At 48.2% G+C, this 19,386-nt stretch overlaps 1 protein-coding gene across 4 annotated transcripts in view; it reads right to left on the bottom strand.

Annotated features, from left to right (window-relative positions):
- Positions 1 to 8,548: 8,548 nt before the first annotated feature.
- Vdr (vitamin D receptor) overlaps positions 8,549 to 19,386 on the bottom strand; it is a 48,957-nt gene continuing 38,119 nt past the window's right edge. For all 4 annotated transcript variants that reach the window (XM_010638332.1, XM_010638336.1, XM_010638333.2 and 1 more), the window contains 4 exons: positions 18,518 to 18,692; positions 13,242 to 13,393; positions 12,934 to 13,050; positions 8,549 to 11,435 (listed from right to left, as the gene is read on the bottom strand). In XM_010638332.1, coding sequence (XP_010636634.1) covers positions 11,176 to 11,435; positions 12,934 to 13,050; positions 13,242 to 13,393; positions 18,518 to 18,692 — 704 coding nt within the window. In that variant the 3' untranslated portion in view covers positions 8,549 to 11,175. The remainder of the gene's footprint in view (positions 11,436 to 12,933; positions 13,051 to 13,241; positions 13,394 to 18,517; positions 18,693 to 19,386) is intronic.

Below are 19,386 nucleotides of genomic sequence, written 5' to 3'. Positions count from 1 at the left end.
GTGTGTGTGTGTGTGTGTGTGTGTGTTGCAGGGTCTGGTTGTATGGAAGAGGTAGGTAGAAGTGAGAATCCCCAGAGGATAGTGAACATATAATGAGAAAGGCTAATGTACCACCCAATGATAGCGATCCTAAATGCTATGTATTAACTCATTTAGCCCTTACAGTACCATTGAAGACAGTGCCATTCTTCTCTTGGCTTGCAGAGGAGACACAGAGAGAATATACAGATTGTAGGAGAGAGCCCAGCTTCATCTCCTGTGCCTGCCTGGCGCTGCTTCTACTGTTCAACTCCTACTGCACCTTCTGCTGCCCTCAACAGGTCCCTGACAGCTAGAAGCCTTCCTTCTTGTCATCTTTACAAAGACACTGTGATACCACTCATGGATGACGAAATGGGACCAGGGACCTCAAGCTTTTCCCCCACAGCTGCCCAGCCAGGGAGAGACACTGCCAGGGTGACCCGCTCTTGAGTACGTGTCCTTGTTCACCAGCTGCTTGCTCTGCTCAAGGCTGGGGAGTTGTGGAAAGGGAGTGGGAGAGCAATGGAGCTCAATCTGCTAGCACAACCCAGCTCTGCGCTGAGCCAGTGGTAGGAGGAGTTGTGGTTGGTATTTGCCGAGTGAATGAACAAACCATGAAACGAACAATGAACGGTCATCTTCCAGGACGAAGGACTGCATAAGCCAATGATATCTTGCCTGCCACCCTCCCCATCCATTCCACCACCTCAAGTCCTTCCTGTCAACACAGCAGCAGGCAGGGAGCTTCTTGGGGTGGGACCCTATCAGGGAGGAAGTGCAGCTAGCTTCTCCCCACGTCCTTTATCATTGCTCCCCTGGCCCCCTTTTTATCACCCAAGACTGTTTCATAATTCATCCTCCTCGTCCCCTGAGGCTCCTGGGTAGGCGAGAGTAAAGCGTTTAAATGAGTGGGAGTGGGGTGGGGGAAGCGAAGGGGACAGGTAGCATAGCAGGCACTCTTCCCTGGCGCTCTTCCCCGCAAGCCTGCAGTCCTTGTCAGACCAAGCCTTTTCTCACGGTCTATGGCGAAGATAGCTTGGCACACAGTTGCCCTGGTAGGTAGGTGGTGGGAGAGATGGGAGCCAGGAACCGACTAAGCCAGGCCCCTGGTCCTTGACTCAGCTGGCTGCCACAGATGTTCACAAATGTCTGCAGGTGGCTTAGTTAGAATGATTTGGTCAGGGTGGCACTGGTCTTTGCAGCGGCCTAGGGGCATTCTGAGTACAAGTGAGGAGGGCAGAAGGGAGTCCCCACAATGTTGGCTATGCAGGACTTCTCCATTTCCTGCAAAGGTCTGGATGCCTAGAATCTGACTGGAACTTCTCTGTCTTCATTTCTTTCAGCAGTCTCTAGGAGGCTGGGCCTTTCTTCCCAAGTCCAGCTCAGACAGAATTTATAGAACAATCTGACTTGGAATTTGATACTCGATCTACCCCTACCTGCATTCCCTAGATCAGATAATGTTAGATCCCTGGCCCCAGGTGCTGATCTGGCCTAATTCTACAGGAATTCACTCAGACTTGGGATGAGACTGATTCTGAGAAGCAGTGACAAGTTCCTTATATTCCCGGGGGTAATGGAGTCTTCTCAATTACTCCCTTCACCTGAGGCCCAGCCTCTTACCACCCACCCCTTCCCTTACTTACCAGCAGGGTCTTCCACACTGCACCAAAGGCTTTCTGGAAAATGCACTAAAGTCAGACCTAAGAAGGGTGAGTCTCTGGCTCGGTCTCCAGCAACCCTGAACCAGTTTGGAAGACACAAGGCCAGGAAGGATGGTGAGAACACCAGATGGCAAAATGAGGCGTCAAAAGATTTGAGCAGGTTAGTGAGGAATAAATCAAGTCAGATAAGTGTGAATAGTGATAAATGCTACATTCTGCATGTTGGTCCAAAAAACAAATCAGCCAAGAATGGAAGGAGAGAGAGATGCCTCAGATGTTTTAGGAAGAGGGAGTTAGCATGTGTGTCCTGAGGCCTTGTGATCTTAACTTCTCAGTTTTCAAAGTTCAACAGAGGTATTTACTTTACTTTATTTTTATTTTGTTTTTGCAGCCCTGGAATTGAACCCAGCCTCTTCACACTGAGCTACCCCAGCAGCAGTTTATTTTCTTTTTTGACACAGGGTCTCCCCAAGTCACTGAGTTACCCAGGCTGGGCTAAAACTTGTGACACTCTTGCCTCAGCCTCCCAGAGTGCTGGAATTATGGGCAGGCAATGCTGTGTTCTGCTTGGGCAGAACCGTTTTTTGTTTGTTTTTTTAACTTAACATTTATTGTGAAGATCGGATCTAGATGCTCACAGAAGTGGGTTCACATTGTCTCGTATTCATTTATCCATCCATATGTACAGTTGCATGGAGTCCTTACTTTGATCCAGTCTGGTAAATGGAGATTTAAAACACACCTTAAATTGCTGTATTAGAGTGAAAGCAAATGGGGCAAGGAAGAGGTGCAGGATGGTGAAGTTCAGAGGAGAATTTGTGAAAGACGCAAAGCCTGAGCTGCAAATATAAAGAACAGCAGGAGCTTTTGTGATGGGGAAAATTGAAGGATAAGGAGCACGTACAGTGTTTCAGGCCAAGGAAACAATGTGTAGAAAGGTATATAGCGTGGGTTTCAGAGCGTATTCTGCAAGGTCAAAATATTTCCAACTCTTTTCATAATATTAAGACATTTTCTGCCTTTGTGAATGTGTGTGTGTGTGTGTGTGTGTGTGTGTGTGTGTGTGTCTGAGTGCTGGGAATGAACACAGGACTTCAACTGTGTTAGCAAAGCACTCCACCACTGAGCTGCATTCCCAGCTCCATTTATTTTCCTATATTACTCTCATCCTCTCACAAGTTGATAGTAGAGGTCTCCAGGGACTCCTTGATGACACGTGCTATCACACCAAGTTGATCCCAGAAGCCAGTGTGAGAATGTAGCTGCTTTCTATCACACCAGACAATAAAGAGCTTTGCTGAATTATACCCTCTTGTCATTAATTTAGTTCTGCTTTGGAGAATAGTTATGTTAGTAAAGGTTGTGTTAATGTTCCCATCAAATAGATTTATTGTCATTACTTTATTTATTTATTTTAAAATAATTTTAAACATTACTTTTGTTTAAAAGGTTTATTTAAATTAGTTTTATTGGTACAGTTTAAATATACACGATGATCACATTCATCTTAGGAAGTTTGTACCTATACATAATGTATCCTGATTCTTCATCCCTCATTGTCCTTCGCTCCCTTCAACCCCTCTTCCCCTCCTTATTTTCAAAAGCTTCCTTTCCATTTTTGTGTTCTGTTCTTTTTTCTTTTCCCTTCTCTCCTTTCCCCTGCATATCTCCCTTGTTCCTCTTAATAAACAGGTTTTTAAAATGTCTGTTTTTAGTTTGATGTGGTAAATATTGTTAGGTATTACTTATATAAATAGTTTTTTGAGGTCCTTATTTTTTATTATTTTTATTTTTGTGGTGCTGAAGCTTGATCCAGGAGATTGAACACTTAAGTTACAACCCCAGCCCTTTTAAAATTTTGAGACGGAGCCTCTCTAAATCGCTCACTTGCCTGGGCTTGAACTTGTAATCGTCCTGCCTCCGGTTCCCAAAGTGCTAAGATTATTGGTATGACCCAGCATTCCTGGCACTGGGGTCCTTACTTTTTTTTGGTACCAGGGATCAAATTTGAGGTCCTTACTTTTAAGTCAGTAAAGAGGCTGGGCACAGTGGCATATGCCTGTAATCCCAGCACTCTGGGAGCCTGAGGCAGGGTGATCATACATTTGAGCCCACTCTAAGCAACTAAGTGATTAAGTTTGACCATCTCTCAAAAATAAAAAGGGCTGGAAAGGCAGCCCAGTGTGAAAGCCCTGAGTTCAATCTCCAGTAACAGACAGAGAGACAGACAGACAGACGCGCAGAGGGAAAGGGGTCCTATGAGCAAACCATCTGAGAACCGGCAAACTGACAAGCTGGGAGATGCATGTTCAGAGGTGGGAAGAGCTGGACATGACGGTGGCTTGAGTTTTAACACCTAGGGCAGTGCACAGGACCCTGGAGAGATCCTGATGGGACTTCTATTACACTGAAGAAGTAGGGCTCTGCTAAATGCTGAGACTTAATGAGTGATGAGAAACGATGGCACAACAAGTACACAGATCAGGCCCGATCCTGAAATTTCTACTGATTCTCCTTTATCTGGGCCTGAGCCAGTCTTCATCAGAGAACACCAACGTTAATTATGGGTCAGAAGTTCAGGCATAGTGAGGTACAGGTGGGGGACAGCATTTATTTATTTAGAGGGACTGCAGAGGATGAAGTTGGCAAAGAAAGAACATAATTGAAATATTCTGGGGATAGTACAGTAGTAGTAACTACAGTCCCAGGAGTTTCAGGTTTGTCTTTCCACCTTTCCGTTTCTTTCCCACACTACCCTTCCTTCCCCTCAGCTGGGGCTAATTCGGCTCATTAAGTAGCACACCTGCCCCCTTGTGGCCATATGGGTCAGTGACTCCTCCCTCCCGCCCCGCTGAGTCAGGAGGCGGGGCCAAAGAGAGTACTCTGCAATCAGTCCAGAGTCCCGCAAAGATCACTGCTTAGAGCATGAAGAAAATGCTGCCTGCTCCTTAACCTTCCCTCCCTCCGCTATCCAATAACAATGCAGCTGGCCATTCCGATTGATGACTACATGCCCTGCTTTTCACAGATTGCAACACAACAGCAAACCTACAAGGTAGCTACTATTGTTGCCTTTTTTGGTGGAATTTTCTTTTCTTTCTTTTGTTTTTTTTTTTTTAATTGGGGATTTAGCCCAGGGCCTTCACACTGAGCTATATCTGCTCCCCCACCTTTAAATTTTGAGACAGGGTCTCACTAGGTGGCTAAATTGCCTAGGCTAGCAGAAATTTGTGATCCTCCTGCCTCAGCTTCTTAGAGTTCTGGGAATTACAGGCATATATCAACACACCTGGCTTATTGGTACCAAAACTTCAAGTGGCCCAAGTAGCAAATGGCAGAGCCAGGAACGGAACCCAGCAGTTAGATGGCACACTCTGGCTTCTACTGGTATTGTTTTAGAATCATCTGTTTGGGGGTCTGCCTTCTCCCACCAGACCGAGTGGGGAAGTGACTGTCATTCATCGCTCTGCCCTCAGCACGGAGCCCAGTGGTGTGTGTCTGTGCTTAGAGGCATTGGAAGAGGACACAATCATGCAGGACCGCAGAGGGAATCTGCAGCCTCGCTCTTGCAGTACAGGTGTTGTTCAGGAGGCCAGGCCCCAGTGTGTCAGATACTCCATTGCTCTGACCCCAGAGGTGCCCTGGAAAGCCAGACAGCAGGTCCCTTGTTCATGTCGCTGCAGTGGGGAAAGGTGAATATCTCCAGGTGTCCTCAATAGCAGGGATTCAGGTCTTCCTGAATCTGTCAGCATCAAGGAACTAGAGAAAGGAAGTGAGGAGCTAAGAGGAGGAGGGCGGGAAGAACATCACTTGAAGCCTATCCCTTTGGTCAGTAGCACCCCCTAGCGGTAAAGCCCAGGATGATTTCAGAAAAAAACATTGCTGGGGAGACTGGGAATACCATCCTCAGAAGGTAGCCGAAACTCTTGCTGTCTCCTTCTCAGAGTCACAAAGATGGGACTAGGACTCTTCTGGCCCCTTCTAAAGTCACAGCAGCTCACTGCATAAGAGCTCTTCTGGTTTCACAAAATATGAAGAGGTATACCCAGTACTATTGGTCATATGCTGGAAAGAATGGCCTAGCTTAGTCATGCTCTTGTAGGGACAGCTTGCATCCAGTGACTCCCTAACATCGAAATAGAAAAGCTCATCTTCCTCACCTCAACTCAAGGTAATCTAAAAAGCTATCTCTACTTCAGAGCTCTCCATGAAGTTGACACCTTTGTCGAGACTGCATTTCAGCACCATTTTCCCTCTGCCTGATCTGAATTCCTTCCCTTCTACCAAAGCTGAAGATCCTGAGACATTTTTCCAACAAGCTCCCTGTACATCTGTGCACATCACAGAGTCTACTTCGCTGCAGCCATACTTGCAGCACTGCCCAGTGTAACTTATATGCTATGTGCCCATACAGACATTGAGAGCACATGTCCGGAGCAGTAGCGCCCAGAATCCCCTCACCAGACACCAGCTCTATACCTGCTGTGCTTCTTGCTGGCTCAGAGCAGATCCCCAGGATCCATGCAGGCTCCTTGTTGCCTATAGGATGTCGGTATCATGACACATCTCTTTGGTCCTCCTGGGAGTGCCAGATGGCATTTAGCCTCCTTGAGACTGCATGGGGCAGGCAGACAGATCACACATTGCACAGGCAGCTTCCAGGCAGTCCCTGCAGAAGCTAGAGGCACTGACCATGGCATTCTGCCACTCCAAGGGGGTCCTGATTGCTTGACCTCAGTTCCGAAAGTGTCTGACCTATGCTCCACACACCACTGACCTATTTATGCCGTCTGATGCTCTGGATCTATGGACCTCATGGCTGTGGGATATTTTCCTTTGTGTTTCTTTTGAGGAGTGGAACTATTCACAGTGGTCCAGGTGCAGCTTACCTGCTAAAGGGGGGGATGTCCCTTGTATATTTTCCATGTTATGTTCTGCACATGAGATCAGCAGAAGCAAACTGAGCCAGCGTCCTCAGGGAGTCACCTGGAGAATGTATGGTGCAGACCAGTGCAGTCCAGCAGAAATTCTGCAGTGATTAAAATGTACTGTGTTTCACTGTCCCTGAGGCTACTGAGCCCTGGAACTGTGGCTTGTGGAACTGTGGAGCTGCACAATCACTTTAATGTCAAATTATTTTAAATTTAATAGTTCCATGTGACTAATAGCTACTCTATTGAACAGTGCAGATATAGGACCAAAATTTGGAAAGTGAAAACTCCAATTCATTTTGGCCTAATTTTAAGAACTTGCTGGGTTACAATTTCTCAGTTTACCTGGAAAAATTAAATATAACATACAGCCTTGGCGATTCTGTGTTTCCCTAAAGCATCTATTAATATACTGACTCAGTCTCTCCGCCCCCCCTCTGAACTGGTGATTGAACCCAGAATCTCACACAATCTAGACAAGTGCTCTACCACTGAGCTACATCCCTAGCCCAAGATTTTCTTAATTGTCATATTTACACGTCTCCAGCCGAATACATGTCCACCTATCATCTATGTAGGTGTTGATTTCATATCTCTAAATCCATGCATTTTTTCCCCCAGTACCGGGGATTGAAGCCAGGGGCGCTCAACCTCTGAGCTACTCCCCCAGTCCTTTTCAGAATCTCATTTTGAGAAATGGTTTTGCTAAGTCAGTAAATTGCCCAAGCTGGATTCAAAGTTGCAATCCTTCCTTAGCCTCCTGGGCAGCTGGGGTGATATGCCCGTGCCACCATGCCTGGCTAAGCACATTGATTTTTCACGACAAAATAGCCTAGTCCTATCCCCAATTCTACTCTCCTTTCTAATCCCACAATGGCACATTTTAGCCCATGCTTTGAAATCTTTTCAGTTGTTTCTGAAAATTAATCACATGCACAGGTTCCCAGGCCAACTTATCTGAAACATATACATTAGTTGAGCATGATTAGGCCATTTAAGATCACAAGGCTATGTCCCCGTTTGGTGGTTCTCATTTGTGTGTTTAGCCATGCAAGCCTTCATCATGCATCTTTGCAGAGGGGGCTGTATGGGCCCTTGCTGCTCTGGGATCCTTGGGAGTCCTACTTCTTCTTAGGAGTCACTTGCAATCCTACAAGTCACTGGCAACAGCAGCCATCTCTATGAATGACACAATTTTGTCAACAGCTCTCTGTTTTCATGTTGAAATTTCAAGTGCCACACTTGATTAGGCCTGATGAATTTAAGCAAAGACTTCCTGAGAGTAGAGCACTCTTTGATGTAGCATGTCTAATTTCTCCCTCTTGGAGCCCACTTTAGGAATGGGAACCTCCCTTAAATCCTCTTTAGGAAGGTACTGACAGGACACCCCCCCACAGCTCAGTAGGACACAGTATAAGGTAGCAGTGAATGAATGGCCTCTGGAGCCAGCTGCCCAGGATCCAAATCCCACCCCTCCCACCACCAGCGGAGCCCTGAGACTAGTCATTTCTTCTGTCAAATGGGAGCAGTAACAGCCCATCACTCTTAGGGTTCTTATAAGGATAAAACAAGATGGTTTCACGAAGCATTTATTTATAGCAGAACTTGCACAAAGTAAGTGGTATGTAAGTACAAGCCATTTTATTACCATAAGCAAAGGTTTTATTTTCATTGGTTTATTTGACAAACTCCTGGCAAACATTCTCCTCTTTGGAAGTCACTCAGGAGGCACTCCTTATAGCCTTCTATGCCTGATGTCTAGCCTTCACCACATTTATTACACATTCCAGTCTTCTCTGCTGGCTTTACTTGCTTTCCCTACTCTCTTCCAGTCGGCCAGCAGGAAGATTTCCCTAGCTCTGGAAATCTTGTTTATTTCCCATTGCGATGTACACCTTCCTTAATTTTCAGTAATACATTTTGAAAGTTGTAGATTATGTGTCTACCTTCATACTCTTATTCTAAAACAGACTAGATGATGCCATTTTCTCCCACTTCAGACCCTTGAAATGTTCCTTGTTCCTTTATTATTTTTTCCTCCGTACCTAGACTTTCCCTTTGGAAGTGGCCTGGATGGTTACGGGTCCTTGGGCTGAGTACCTGATGTTCACAGGGGTCCAGGGAGTTCCTTGGGGAGAAGAGGGTCAGAAGGAGATCTGGGAAGGTGGATACATTATAAAGACCGATGCACTGCATTGATAGTATCACACAGGCCTAAGGTGGAGGGCCCAAAGGACAGGGCCACACGGAGGGCCAACTCTCAGATTCACATTGAAGCACAGGCTAAGTGTTCCTCCTGATAGCTCCGTGGAGTTACAACCCAGGGAACGGGGAGAGAGTGTCCCACATCTAGACTTGCTCTGTCTAAAATCCAGGCCTTCCCCGCTGGGGACTGGGTCAGCCACCAGGGGAATGCGAAGTGATCTAGAGAAAAAGGGCTCTGGACCCTGACTCCAGTTTCTTGCCCAGTCCTGCCCCAACTTCTAACTAATCAGATGAGTTTGGTCAAACCATGCTTTCCTCCAAGTGTCAATTTCTTTTAACAAGGGCATTGGACTAGTTTAGCAATTTTCAAGCTCTTCCTCCCACTGAATAGTAAGCTAGATCAAGGCCTTGTGCAGCTAAAATCAGAGATGTTTCTCTTGTGAAACAATCACAAACAGTAAAAATCATGAATGTATAGCATTTTCACAATGCAAGTCCCCCCCGCCCCGAATAAACAGCTCTGGATCAGTGGTGCCTGCTACCCTTGACATTTGCAAATAGTACAGATGCTGTCTGATTCTGAAACAACTCAGATGTAATATATTTACTATGAAGCTGTATGTGCTCTAGTCTACAGCAGAATGTGGCTCTTAGATATTTTTCCACCTGAAGAATCCTGAGAAATACAGGCAGGGATGGGTGCATACTGGCAACATTTGCAGTGTTGAGTCTGACTCCTTTTGGGGTTTTGGGGGAAAAACAAGTGTCAGTAGAGGGGCATCTTCTGGGGGCTCAGTAAGGTCACCTTCATACCTCCCTATTGATACCTCCAATGCCGTGATGTTCCCCCAAATCAAGCAGTCATCTCGAGGCCCCTCGTGGAGTCCCCTTTCATGAACCCCTCTGCTCAGGCCCCACATACCTATGGCAAAGAACTCATCCTAGGTGAGAAGTCTGGAGGCTCTCATCTCCTGGGCTGGCTGGCTACAGAGAAGTGAGGTCTGAGGGATGTACCCAGGCTGCCCTGCCTCACAGGCTCCATTTCACTTCTGGGTGACGGAATGAGAACAGGAAGGGAACCAGCCCCACTGCACTCCACCGCCACATGCCCTGATCAGCCCCCTACACATACATCCTCTACATCCTGAGGCTCCGACAGAACGCCAGTGCCTGCTTCTTCATCTGCATAGCAGTCTTATGACGATAACTGGGCAGTGGAAAGCCCAGTTCCTCCACACCACCCTGCCAGGCAGGGAAGATGTGGCTCCCGCAGGAGAGCCAGAGGGAGGGCCTGCTGCTCCAGACTTCTGGGGCACCACTGGAGAGGGGAAAAGCATAGGAAGGCCTGTTGTCCTTGGTGGGAGGTAAGGCAGGGTGGGGAGTTAGAGAGAGGCTTCTCTGCAACCAGGACTGGAGATGATCTAGTCCTGCAGTATGGACGGCTGGAGCCAGCTCCCCCATGACCAACTCCTTAGATTCAGGCCCTGGGCTTTGTGAAAGCTACATCCTGGGGTCACCACCCACAACCCTTTCAGGAGACCAGCTTTGTCCGTTCTTCACTGCCCAGGCCCTGTGTTTCACCCTCCTGGGCTCCCTCGTAGAAGGGTTCCCAGCCAGTGGCTCCAGAGATGTGTAGGGTGCCCACCATACCAGAGCTGCTGCCCAGCAGTGAGAGGGTTACCACGACAAAGGGATGAAGGCGAGGACTGCAGGGTAAACCTGCGCCCTTTGGCCAGCAGGGTGGGCATGGGGAGTTGCAACCTTAGCTGTCTTGGATTTGGTCATCCTTGGAGGATCCCAGGGAGACCAGGAGTGGGAGGATGTGTGGGGGACGAGGCCCCATGGTGCCCACTTGCCTGAGACAGAACAGCACAGTCTGGCAGCAGGGTGTGATGGGCGCAGTGGGGTTGTGGGCTGGTATGGATCCGGGGTGGGTAGGGGGGATCCTATCCTCTGGGCTCTGGACATGTGGACCTAGTGTGGGGGAAGAGTGGACATCTCTGTCCCTGAGGAATGGTGCGTTTCTCCTGCCTGCCTTCCCCGGGCACCAGCAGCAGCCATGTCAGGAGTACAGGGGCCTCCCTAGGCAAGGCCCGGCCTCCAGCCTCTAACTTCAGGCCCCACTTGAGTTTCTTTGACAAACAAATGCCTCTCTTGGTGACTCACATCTCAAGGGACTGGGGGCTGCCTGTGGCCTACAGGAAAGGGGGACCTGTTATTAGGCTAGTGGAGAAGGGAGATGGCAGAGGAGGAGCCGAGCTCCAGGAAGTGTGGGAGGGCCACCACAGCCCCAGACCTGGACACCGGGCCCTGGGAGAGCAGCCCTGCCCAGGTGCCACCACGCATCATGCTAGTTAGGAGATCTCATTGCCAAACACCTCGAGCACAAGGGGCGTGAGCTTCATGCTGCTCTCCGGCTGGAAGGAGAGACTGCGGTATTGCTTGGAGTGTTCCTCGTTGAGGCTGCGCAGGTCAGCCAGCTTCTGGATCATCTTGGCGTAGAGCTGGTGGCTGCCTGGGGGTGGGTGGCGGCAGCGGATGTAGGTCTGCAGCGTGTTGGACAGGCGGTCCTGGATGGCCTCGACCAGCTTGGCATCCTGTACCCCAGGTCGGTCTGAGACACAGGGGTTGGGAGAATACACAGAGGCTCTGAGCCGGGCCCCTTGCTGCTCAGTGTCGCTACACCCACCCACCCACCTGGATGAGCCCGCTCAGCACCCCAGCCCACCCTTATGACTGCTGACCTGTGATGTCACCATCCTGACTAAAGCCCCCCAGTGACTTCGCTGCATTTAGGATCAAGTCCTTTTGTGGGCATCTGGTCCTGTCCCACCTCCGCGCACTCCTCTGTCTCTGTACTCTGTCCTCGCACCAGTGCCCCACTTCTGCGTTACCTCTTCTGCAACTCAGCTCTTCTTTTGCCTGACTGACTAATCCTTTGGCTAGCAGATTAAAAGACCTTCTTCAAGCCAGAATGGTGGCAAATATTTGCAATCCCAGCACCCTGAGATGTGGAGGCAGGAAGATTGCAAGTTTCAAGCACAGCCTGGGCAACTTAGTGACTTAGTGAAACATTGGCTCAAAAATAAAAAAAAATTTTTTTTAAGGATCGGTATTTAGCTCAGTGCAAAGGTTCTAGGTTCAATACTCAGGACTGAAAAATAAAAGAAACATTCTTCAAGAAGGCTATTCTTGACTACCTCCATGACCCAGACTTTACTAGCTCCCTGCTGCTGGTCTACTTTTCATAGTATCACATAGTTTTATTTTGAAACCTCTCATCATATTAGCATTAGTTATTAAATGGCATTTGTTTTATGTTTCCTACTGAGCTTCCAGGAGGAGAAGTCTGTGTCATTTGCTTCTGACTCTCCGTGCCTAGCACAGTACCTGGCAAGTGCTCTGGATACCATTGCAGAGTCCATAAATGAATAACGGAGCCGATGCTGGCTCAGACTGGGTCTGGGGAGCACAGATCTATTCCTTGGGCCCGCAGTCCAGGAAAGCCATCCTTTGACAGGGACCACTACTTTATCCCCTGACCATGGTCCATGCAAGGAAAGGCTGCCCCTTCAGGGCTCATCACCATCAGCACAACCTCACCAAGGCTACAGTAGCTTCTTCCTCAGTCTTTTCTCCCTCTTCCTACCCCTAACAAGCAGAAAAGGTCAGGAGTCAAAGCACATGGTCTCCAAAATGAATCACAACCAATCAAATCGTCCTGGCAGAAGCATCCATCGTGCCCAGGGTTTTGAGCCCTGCCTCCAAGGAACCTCGAGTGACAGCAATGTGGAGCTCAGCGCTTGCAGCAGCACAGCCTGAGTGTTAGGAACATCCAGGCCCGTCAGTGACCTAGGGACTCTGAGGGTGGTCTGGGGGACCCTGTTTATCTTATTGCATAGAATTCTGTGCATCACTTGTGATCTCTCTAAGGCACAGCCAAGCATACACACAGTGTACGGGTCATGGAAATGCAGCAGAGTGGGTGTCTCCTCGCTTGCCTCTCCTTTTCCTCTCTGCTCCCTTGAGATACCCTGCTGGCCCTCAAGAGCTCGGTTCTTCACACTCCCCACTTTCCAGGGCCCTGAGTTTCTCGCCGCTGGGCTTCATACCTGGGGAGACAATGCAGATAGCCATGAGCAGGACGTGTTCCTCCTCATGCATGTTCAGCTTCTTCAGCCCCATCTGGAACTTGATGAGGGGTTCGATCAGCTCCAGCGTGTGTCCAGCTGTGAGAGAGAATGGCCAGGTGCCACGGGAAGAACTGAGGCATCATCCACCCCACCTCCAACCCTAGCTGGCCCTGCTCTCCCTGTTGTTGCCTAGCGCCCTTCCCCCTGCCCGTTTGGGACCTACAGCCCCGTGGAGGAGGAGCCAGAGTCTGGGAGCTGCAAAAGGTGGAGGTCGAGGCCAGACGCACCTTTGACGACATCAGTGGCCTTGTACTTGTAGTCTTGGCTGCCACAGTCCCAGGACATGTCCTCCATGGTGAAGGACTGGTTGGAGCGCAGCATAATGACCTCGATGGCACTTGACTTAAGCAGCACAATCTGATCTTCAGAGGTGAGATCTCTGCCGGGAGAGGAATGGGGAGAGGTCAGGCTACTGTAAGTCGAGATCTTCAAGTCCCACAAATCAAGTTTATGCTTTGGCCAGGATACACCGGCCAGGCGACCAGCATGTGCCTGGGTCCTCCACGTAGGAGTCTACAACCTGGTAGGAATGGACAGGAGTGCTCTCTTAGGAGAGAACAACTCAAGACAGCCGTGTGCCAATGTGAGAAGTGAAGTGGACAAGGAAAACCCGGTGACTAAGCAGCCAGAGCTATTGGGGACAGAAATGAGAACCTGGGGACGCTCCCATGCTGTGGCATGAATAGGGAGCTCTGAGAAAGGTGTGGCCCCCTCATCATTAACCACTCTCACATTTCCTTTTCTTCCCTTCCTTTTGTCCTCTTGTTTTTTGGTTTGTTTTTGGTACCAGGAATCAAACTTGGGTCCTTGCGCTTGCGAGGCAGGCAGCAGAACCACTGAGCTAAATCCCTGGCCCTGTCCTCTTGTGATTCTCAGCCAGCTCTGTCTCTAGAACACCTCTGAAGCCCTTGCCCTTATTCCCACCACCACCAGGACTGCTCTAGGCCAAAGTACCTTTGTTTTATAATAGCTCCCTACTGGGATCTGGACTCAGGGTTTTCAAGTCTCTCTTTCATCTTTCCTACTGCTGCTGTGGGTAAAGGTCACTGTCAGGCCCAGAAATCTTCACTGATTTGAACACCCAAGGTCAAGGCAACCTGTTTGTACAGCTCCAAACTATCTTTCCCATTACAGACTTCACCACTGGATGTTTTTTTCCTGGTGTGGGGGACAGAGCTCAGGACCTTGCGCTTGCCAGGCAGGTGTGGTGCCACTGAGCTACATTCTTGGCCCACCACTGGATTTCTTTAACACCCATCATATATCACTTGTGCTCTTTTTTGACCATTCTCTCTCTGCCCTGTTCTTTATTTTATGTTTGTCTCTGATGCTTATTTGTAAGTTACTTGAAAGCCAAATTCTTAGTTACCTTACTGGTGCCCACATGCTGCTCACTGAAACGTGAATACAAGAGAATAGGTAAGTATATGCCAATGTGATAGGAGGCCAATGGCTACTCCACTATTCTGAGTTATGTGCTAGGCTATCTGAATAACAGCATGGAAAGAGCAGGGCCCACAGATCACTTGCTTCTGGCTTTTCTTCCCTTTCTCTTCTCAACTGTCTGGTTCCTCCTGGATGTCCTGCTCGCAGGCTGTCATCCTCTCCATGGCCCTGCTTTGGTATGCAGCTACACGATGCAGACAGGAGCGGATGGGAGTTCTGTGTCCACGGCTGAGACACGATGAGGATGAAAAGGGGGCATGATCGGGGTGGGGTGAGCAAAGGATGTGGGGTGAGAAGAAATCACACAGCGCTAAGGGTGGAAGGCCCCTCTGGAGGTCCTGTGGGCAGCCTCTTCCTCTAGCCTGACTCACAGATGGCTCTGTAGGCTTCCCCTGCTGCCAGGGAGCGCTGGGCCTCTGGAGCCAGGCAGGAGGTTGTTAGAAAGCTCTGTGCTAATGGCCTCTTCCTCTCCTGAGCTATGATCCTTGCGTTCACTCACTTGCTCACTGTTGTACTTTTGTACTCTGAAGGCGCCCGGAGTCAGGCTCCTCTGTTAGCCAAGAGACTTCCCTTTAATCGTGACCAATGGGTTTTGATTATTAAAAACAAAACTACTGTGTCCTTTTTTTCATTTTTTTCAGGATAGATAGGATTGAACCTTCTCACCGTCCTTGTCACTTTTTTCTTGGTGCTAGGGCCACGTTTAAAGAATAAAAACGAACACCACTTTCATTTTGGTTCAAACTCCATAAGTAAAACATTTATTATTAAATCTTTGGAAAATATAAAAGCAAATAAAAATGCTTATAACCATAATTAACATTTCGGTGTATTTCCTTCCTATCTTTTTTCTATGCAAATAGGAACTTTTTCTAACAATTGAGTTTATACTAATTCTGTATCACACTTTTCCATAACATTAATTTTTTTTTTTTTTTTGCATTGGGGATTGAAATCTACCACTGGACTATCCCAGCCCATTTTTACTTTTTGTTTTTTGTTGTTTTTTTTTAAATTTTGAGACAGAGTCTCTTGGAGTTTCCCCAGCCGGCCTCAAACTTGTGATCCTCCTGCCACAGCCTCCTAAGTCACTGGGATTTCTGGTATATGCCACATGCATGGCTCACTAATAATTCTTTTTCCTTGTTCTAAGTATGTTTAATGTTGGGCTGCAGATTTATCTCAGTAGTGTCAGTGCCTGCCTGGCAAGCGCAAGGTCCTGAGTTCAATCCCCAGCTACGCAAAAAAACTCCCAAAACATTAAATATGTATAATGTTATATCAGTGAACTACAGATTATTGAATCAATCTCCCATTTACCTATTTTAGGATAGTTTGGTTACTTCTCATGTTTGCTCTTTTTTTTTGGAAGGAGATTTCAGACAGGGTCTCACTATGTAGTTAAGGCTAGCCTTGAACTCACTATGTAGCCCAGGGTGGACTCAAACTTGCAGCGAACCCCCTGCCTCAGCCTCCCAAGTGGTAGGATTGCAGGTGTGTGTCATCATGCCCAACTTTCTAATTTTTCCTCGCATAGGTGATTTTGTGGGAAATATCTTTGCACACAGCCCTGTGTTCAGTGCCTGACCCAGAATGGAGGACTAGAAGTAAACAAATATCCTGCGCCCTTGGTGCCCAGTGAGAGTTCAGTGAGATCACTGCTTACTGTGAGGCAGACATGCTGCTCCATGAGCCAAACCCACAGCAACCTCACATTCATGGGTGGAGATGCGTCCTTCTTATCCTTCCCACCTCCCGGGCGGAGTCAGGCCCCTCCTGACCAGGGGTTCCCACGGGGCCTAGCCAGTCTCCTCTCCTCTCTGCTGCTCTGTGCTCACGTTTATCCCTTCCATCGACACTGAATCCCTGCAGCCTAGCGACTGTATCCTAGTCGACTTGTATCCCTTTCAGTTTGTGTAAGAAAGCCATTGGTCGGTCGGTGGGATGGAGGAATAAACAAAGGGATGTGGAGACAGAGAATGAGATGAAGGAAGCTCGGCGGCCCCCAGGTCCCTGGAAATCGCAGTGGCAACAAGGCTGGGCCTTTCATCCACAGAGTCGGGCCCCAGCTGGGGTGGTCTGGTCTTCTGTTGCCTCAGGTGGCAGTTGGGGTGCTCTTTGTCATTCTCCCAAGTGCTCCTGACACCAAGTCTTTATGCATTTGTCTTGCAGCACCAGCAAAGAGGGAGGTTGGCACGGTGAGCTGAGAGGGTGAAGGATAGGTGGTGGGAGGAGGGAGTGGGGCCAAGGCCGGGCCGCAGTGCAGTCCACGCCCAGAACAGCCCATCCAGTCTGGCTCCCACACAGAAGTCTCATCCCGCCTTCCTCATACCTGCTGCTGCCACCTGAGAGGCAGCAAGATCAAAGGCACCAGGGACACAGCCACCGTTCTTACACTTCTTGGGTAAACAGAACTCCTCAGTGTGGAAACCAGCAGAACCAGAAAGCCCCTGGCTCTGGCTCCCATCTGGGTTCAGCATCCCCTCAATGTGGGCACAGTGTCCACATCGGTGTCCCCCAAGACCACTTGTCAAGATCTGCTTGGTTTTTATCTGCTCTAAGATTTCTGAAGTCAAGCCAGAGAGAGAGAGAGAGAAACCAATCTAGGGCTGTTTAGGATCATTTTAACCCACTTGAGCCAATAGGTGGGCAGCTCCATCACCTGCCCACAGGTACCTCAGTTTGCCTGCTACTTCTGGGCAAGACTAGGAATCCGGGGGGAAATGAGGCTTGAAAGGAAAGAACTTCAGCTCAGTCTTGGGGAGAGAAACTGAAGGTAAGGTAAGAGACAGGGGTCAAGGGCACAGGAGAAAAACGGAGACCAGGGGCCTTTGTGAAGGGAGCAGAGCTGCAATGATCTGGTTTAACGAGGAACTTTCCTCTCAGGACCATTTACCCGCATGTGCGATCCTCTCCTTTGCACCTGGAGAGGCCCCATGGGCCAACTGTCCAACTCCCCACCAGAGCAAGGCAAAAGGACTCCTGCATAGACACTACCCCTCAGAATCAAGCTGCAGCCAGGTGCTACAGTGTAGACTTCCATACTTTGAAGTGTTTTTTCTCTAGCTATTTACACAAAACAAGAATTTGGAAGACAAACATCTGCAAACAGTAACACCAAGTGTGGAGGAGGGAGCTGGAAATGTGCTCAAGGGAATGTATTGTCAGTTCCAAGAGAAGGCTCCAGAGGGTAGAACCAGGCCTTGCCCAACCTGGAGACTCAGTCCCTCTCCTTAACCTCACTGCCAGGCTGCCCTTACTCCATTCCTGTGATCAAACATGTTTCAATGCATTTGCTGTCTCTCTCTTCACCATAATTTTTGCACTAATTTCATGGAAAAGCTTTAGAGAATTTCAGATATTTGCCTTGGGGAGAGACAAAAAATAGCACACAGTTGTCAGGGTAGAAACAAACTGAAATGCTTTCATTCCATCATCTTCTAGGCTAGCTCGTAGAGTAATGCTGTGAATTACCATCATCTGGCTGGCAAAGTGGTTATTTAGGCAATAACTGTGGCTTCTCTACACAGCAGAGAGGGCCACTAAACAGCAAATGGCACTTCATCAACTTATCCAGAGCTAGCTGACATTGTCATTTTTCAGCTCCCAGATCCTAGCACCCAGCCCGAGCATTTCTAGAAAATATTCTGTCGTTTCTGCTACAACTGCAGCTATTGCTATCGCTTGAAATGATGATAATATAGTTTGATATTGATTTATTTCTTTTTATTCTCAACCACACTGTGTGTATACTTTAATGGCAATGTACCCAGTGAGCTTCTGGAAAGAATGAAGATTAAAAATATACAAAAATAAACATGAAACTATGTATCAATATATCATCCAAAGTGTGGAGATGGAATAGCTCTCCAGCGTAGCTCGCAGAGTAATGCTGGATGGGCTAACGCTCGACTCTCAGGCCTCTCCTGGAGGGTCTGACTTAGAGATGTGGGCTAGGGCCTGAGTCTCTGGGGGAAGCAACAGATTCATTTTCCAAGCTTTTCTCTAGCTCAGTATAGGATTCTGACTGTTCCAAGACATTGAAGAAGCTTCTTACCTAAATCCTGGGATCATTTTGGCAAAGCCGATGACCTTCTGGATGCTATAACTGACCAGGTCAGCCAAATGAGGCAGCATGGAGAGCTGGGACAAGTCCAGAGTCACAGAAGGGTCATCTGAGTCTTCTTCTTCATTCAAGTCCAGGTGGGAGAAGCTGGAAGTCTCCACCATGTCTGGGGAGGATGAAGCGAGAGAAGGGACCGTTTGAGGATGTGTAGGCCAGGCCTCTCCTGCCTGCCCCTGCGAGGGCTGAGCGTGTCTGTCCTAACGGCAGAGCCATCCCCAGGGCCCACAGCGACAGCCTCCCATTAAAGGTCACTTCAGCTTCCCTCTGGGTCTTGCTCTGTCTCTTGTTTCAGCAGCGTGAAGCAGTTAAAATAAAAAAGCCAGAGACTCTAAGAGAAACACGTCTTCCTGGAGCCACACTTTTGTAGTCCCTCTGTTGTGCCTACTTCCTTGTGATCAAATACTTCAAAAAAGAACACCTACATGCTTCGCCTGAACTGAAAACAAATATGGTTAAATGTTGATGCCAGTATTTGTAAAAATACAGGGAATCAGGCACTACTTATGCAGTCCTTGGATGTTGCAGAAGTTGTAAATCTGAGTCGGTAATCTAAAAAGCCATTTGAACTGAGGGGTCAAAAGTCCACACTTAGATCTAATCTTTGACCAGTAATCTCACTTCCATGAATTCATCATAAGGAAAAAATTTGGAATAAGTGTATACGTTTATCAGCAAGCAAAGTATTATCTTACTAAAAAGCTGAAAAACAATTTAGGGAGTCAGTGATAGGGGATTCATATGTGTTACTATATCTCAGAATATTATGCAGCCTTTAAAAACTATTCTAGATGAATACTAAA

The sequence above is a fragment of the Fukomys damarensis genome, unplaced genomic scaffold (assembly GCF_012274545.1).
Source record: "Fukomys damarensis isolate Sample0158 unplaced genomic scaffold, DMR_v1.0_HiC HiC_scaffold_15, whole genome shotgun sequence".
Classification (NCBI taxonomy): domain Eukaryota; kingdom Metazoa; phylum Chordata; class Mammalia; order Rodentia; family Bathyergidae; genus Fukomys; species Fukomys damarensis.
This window is presented reverse-complemented; position numbering and strand designations above follow the sequence as displayed.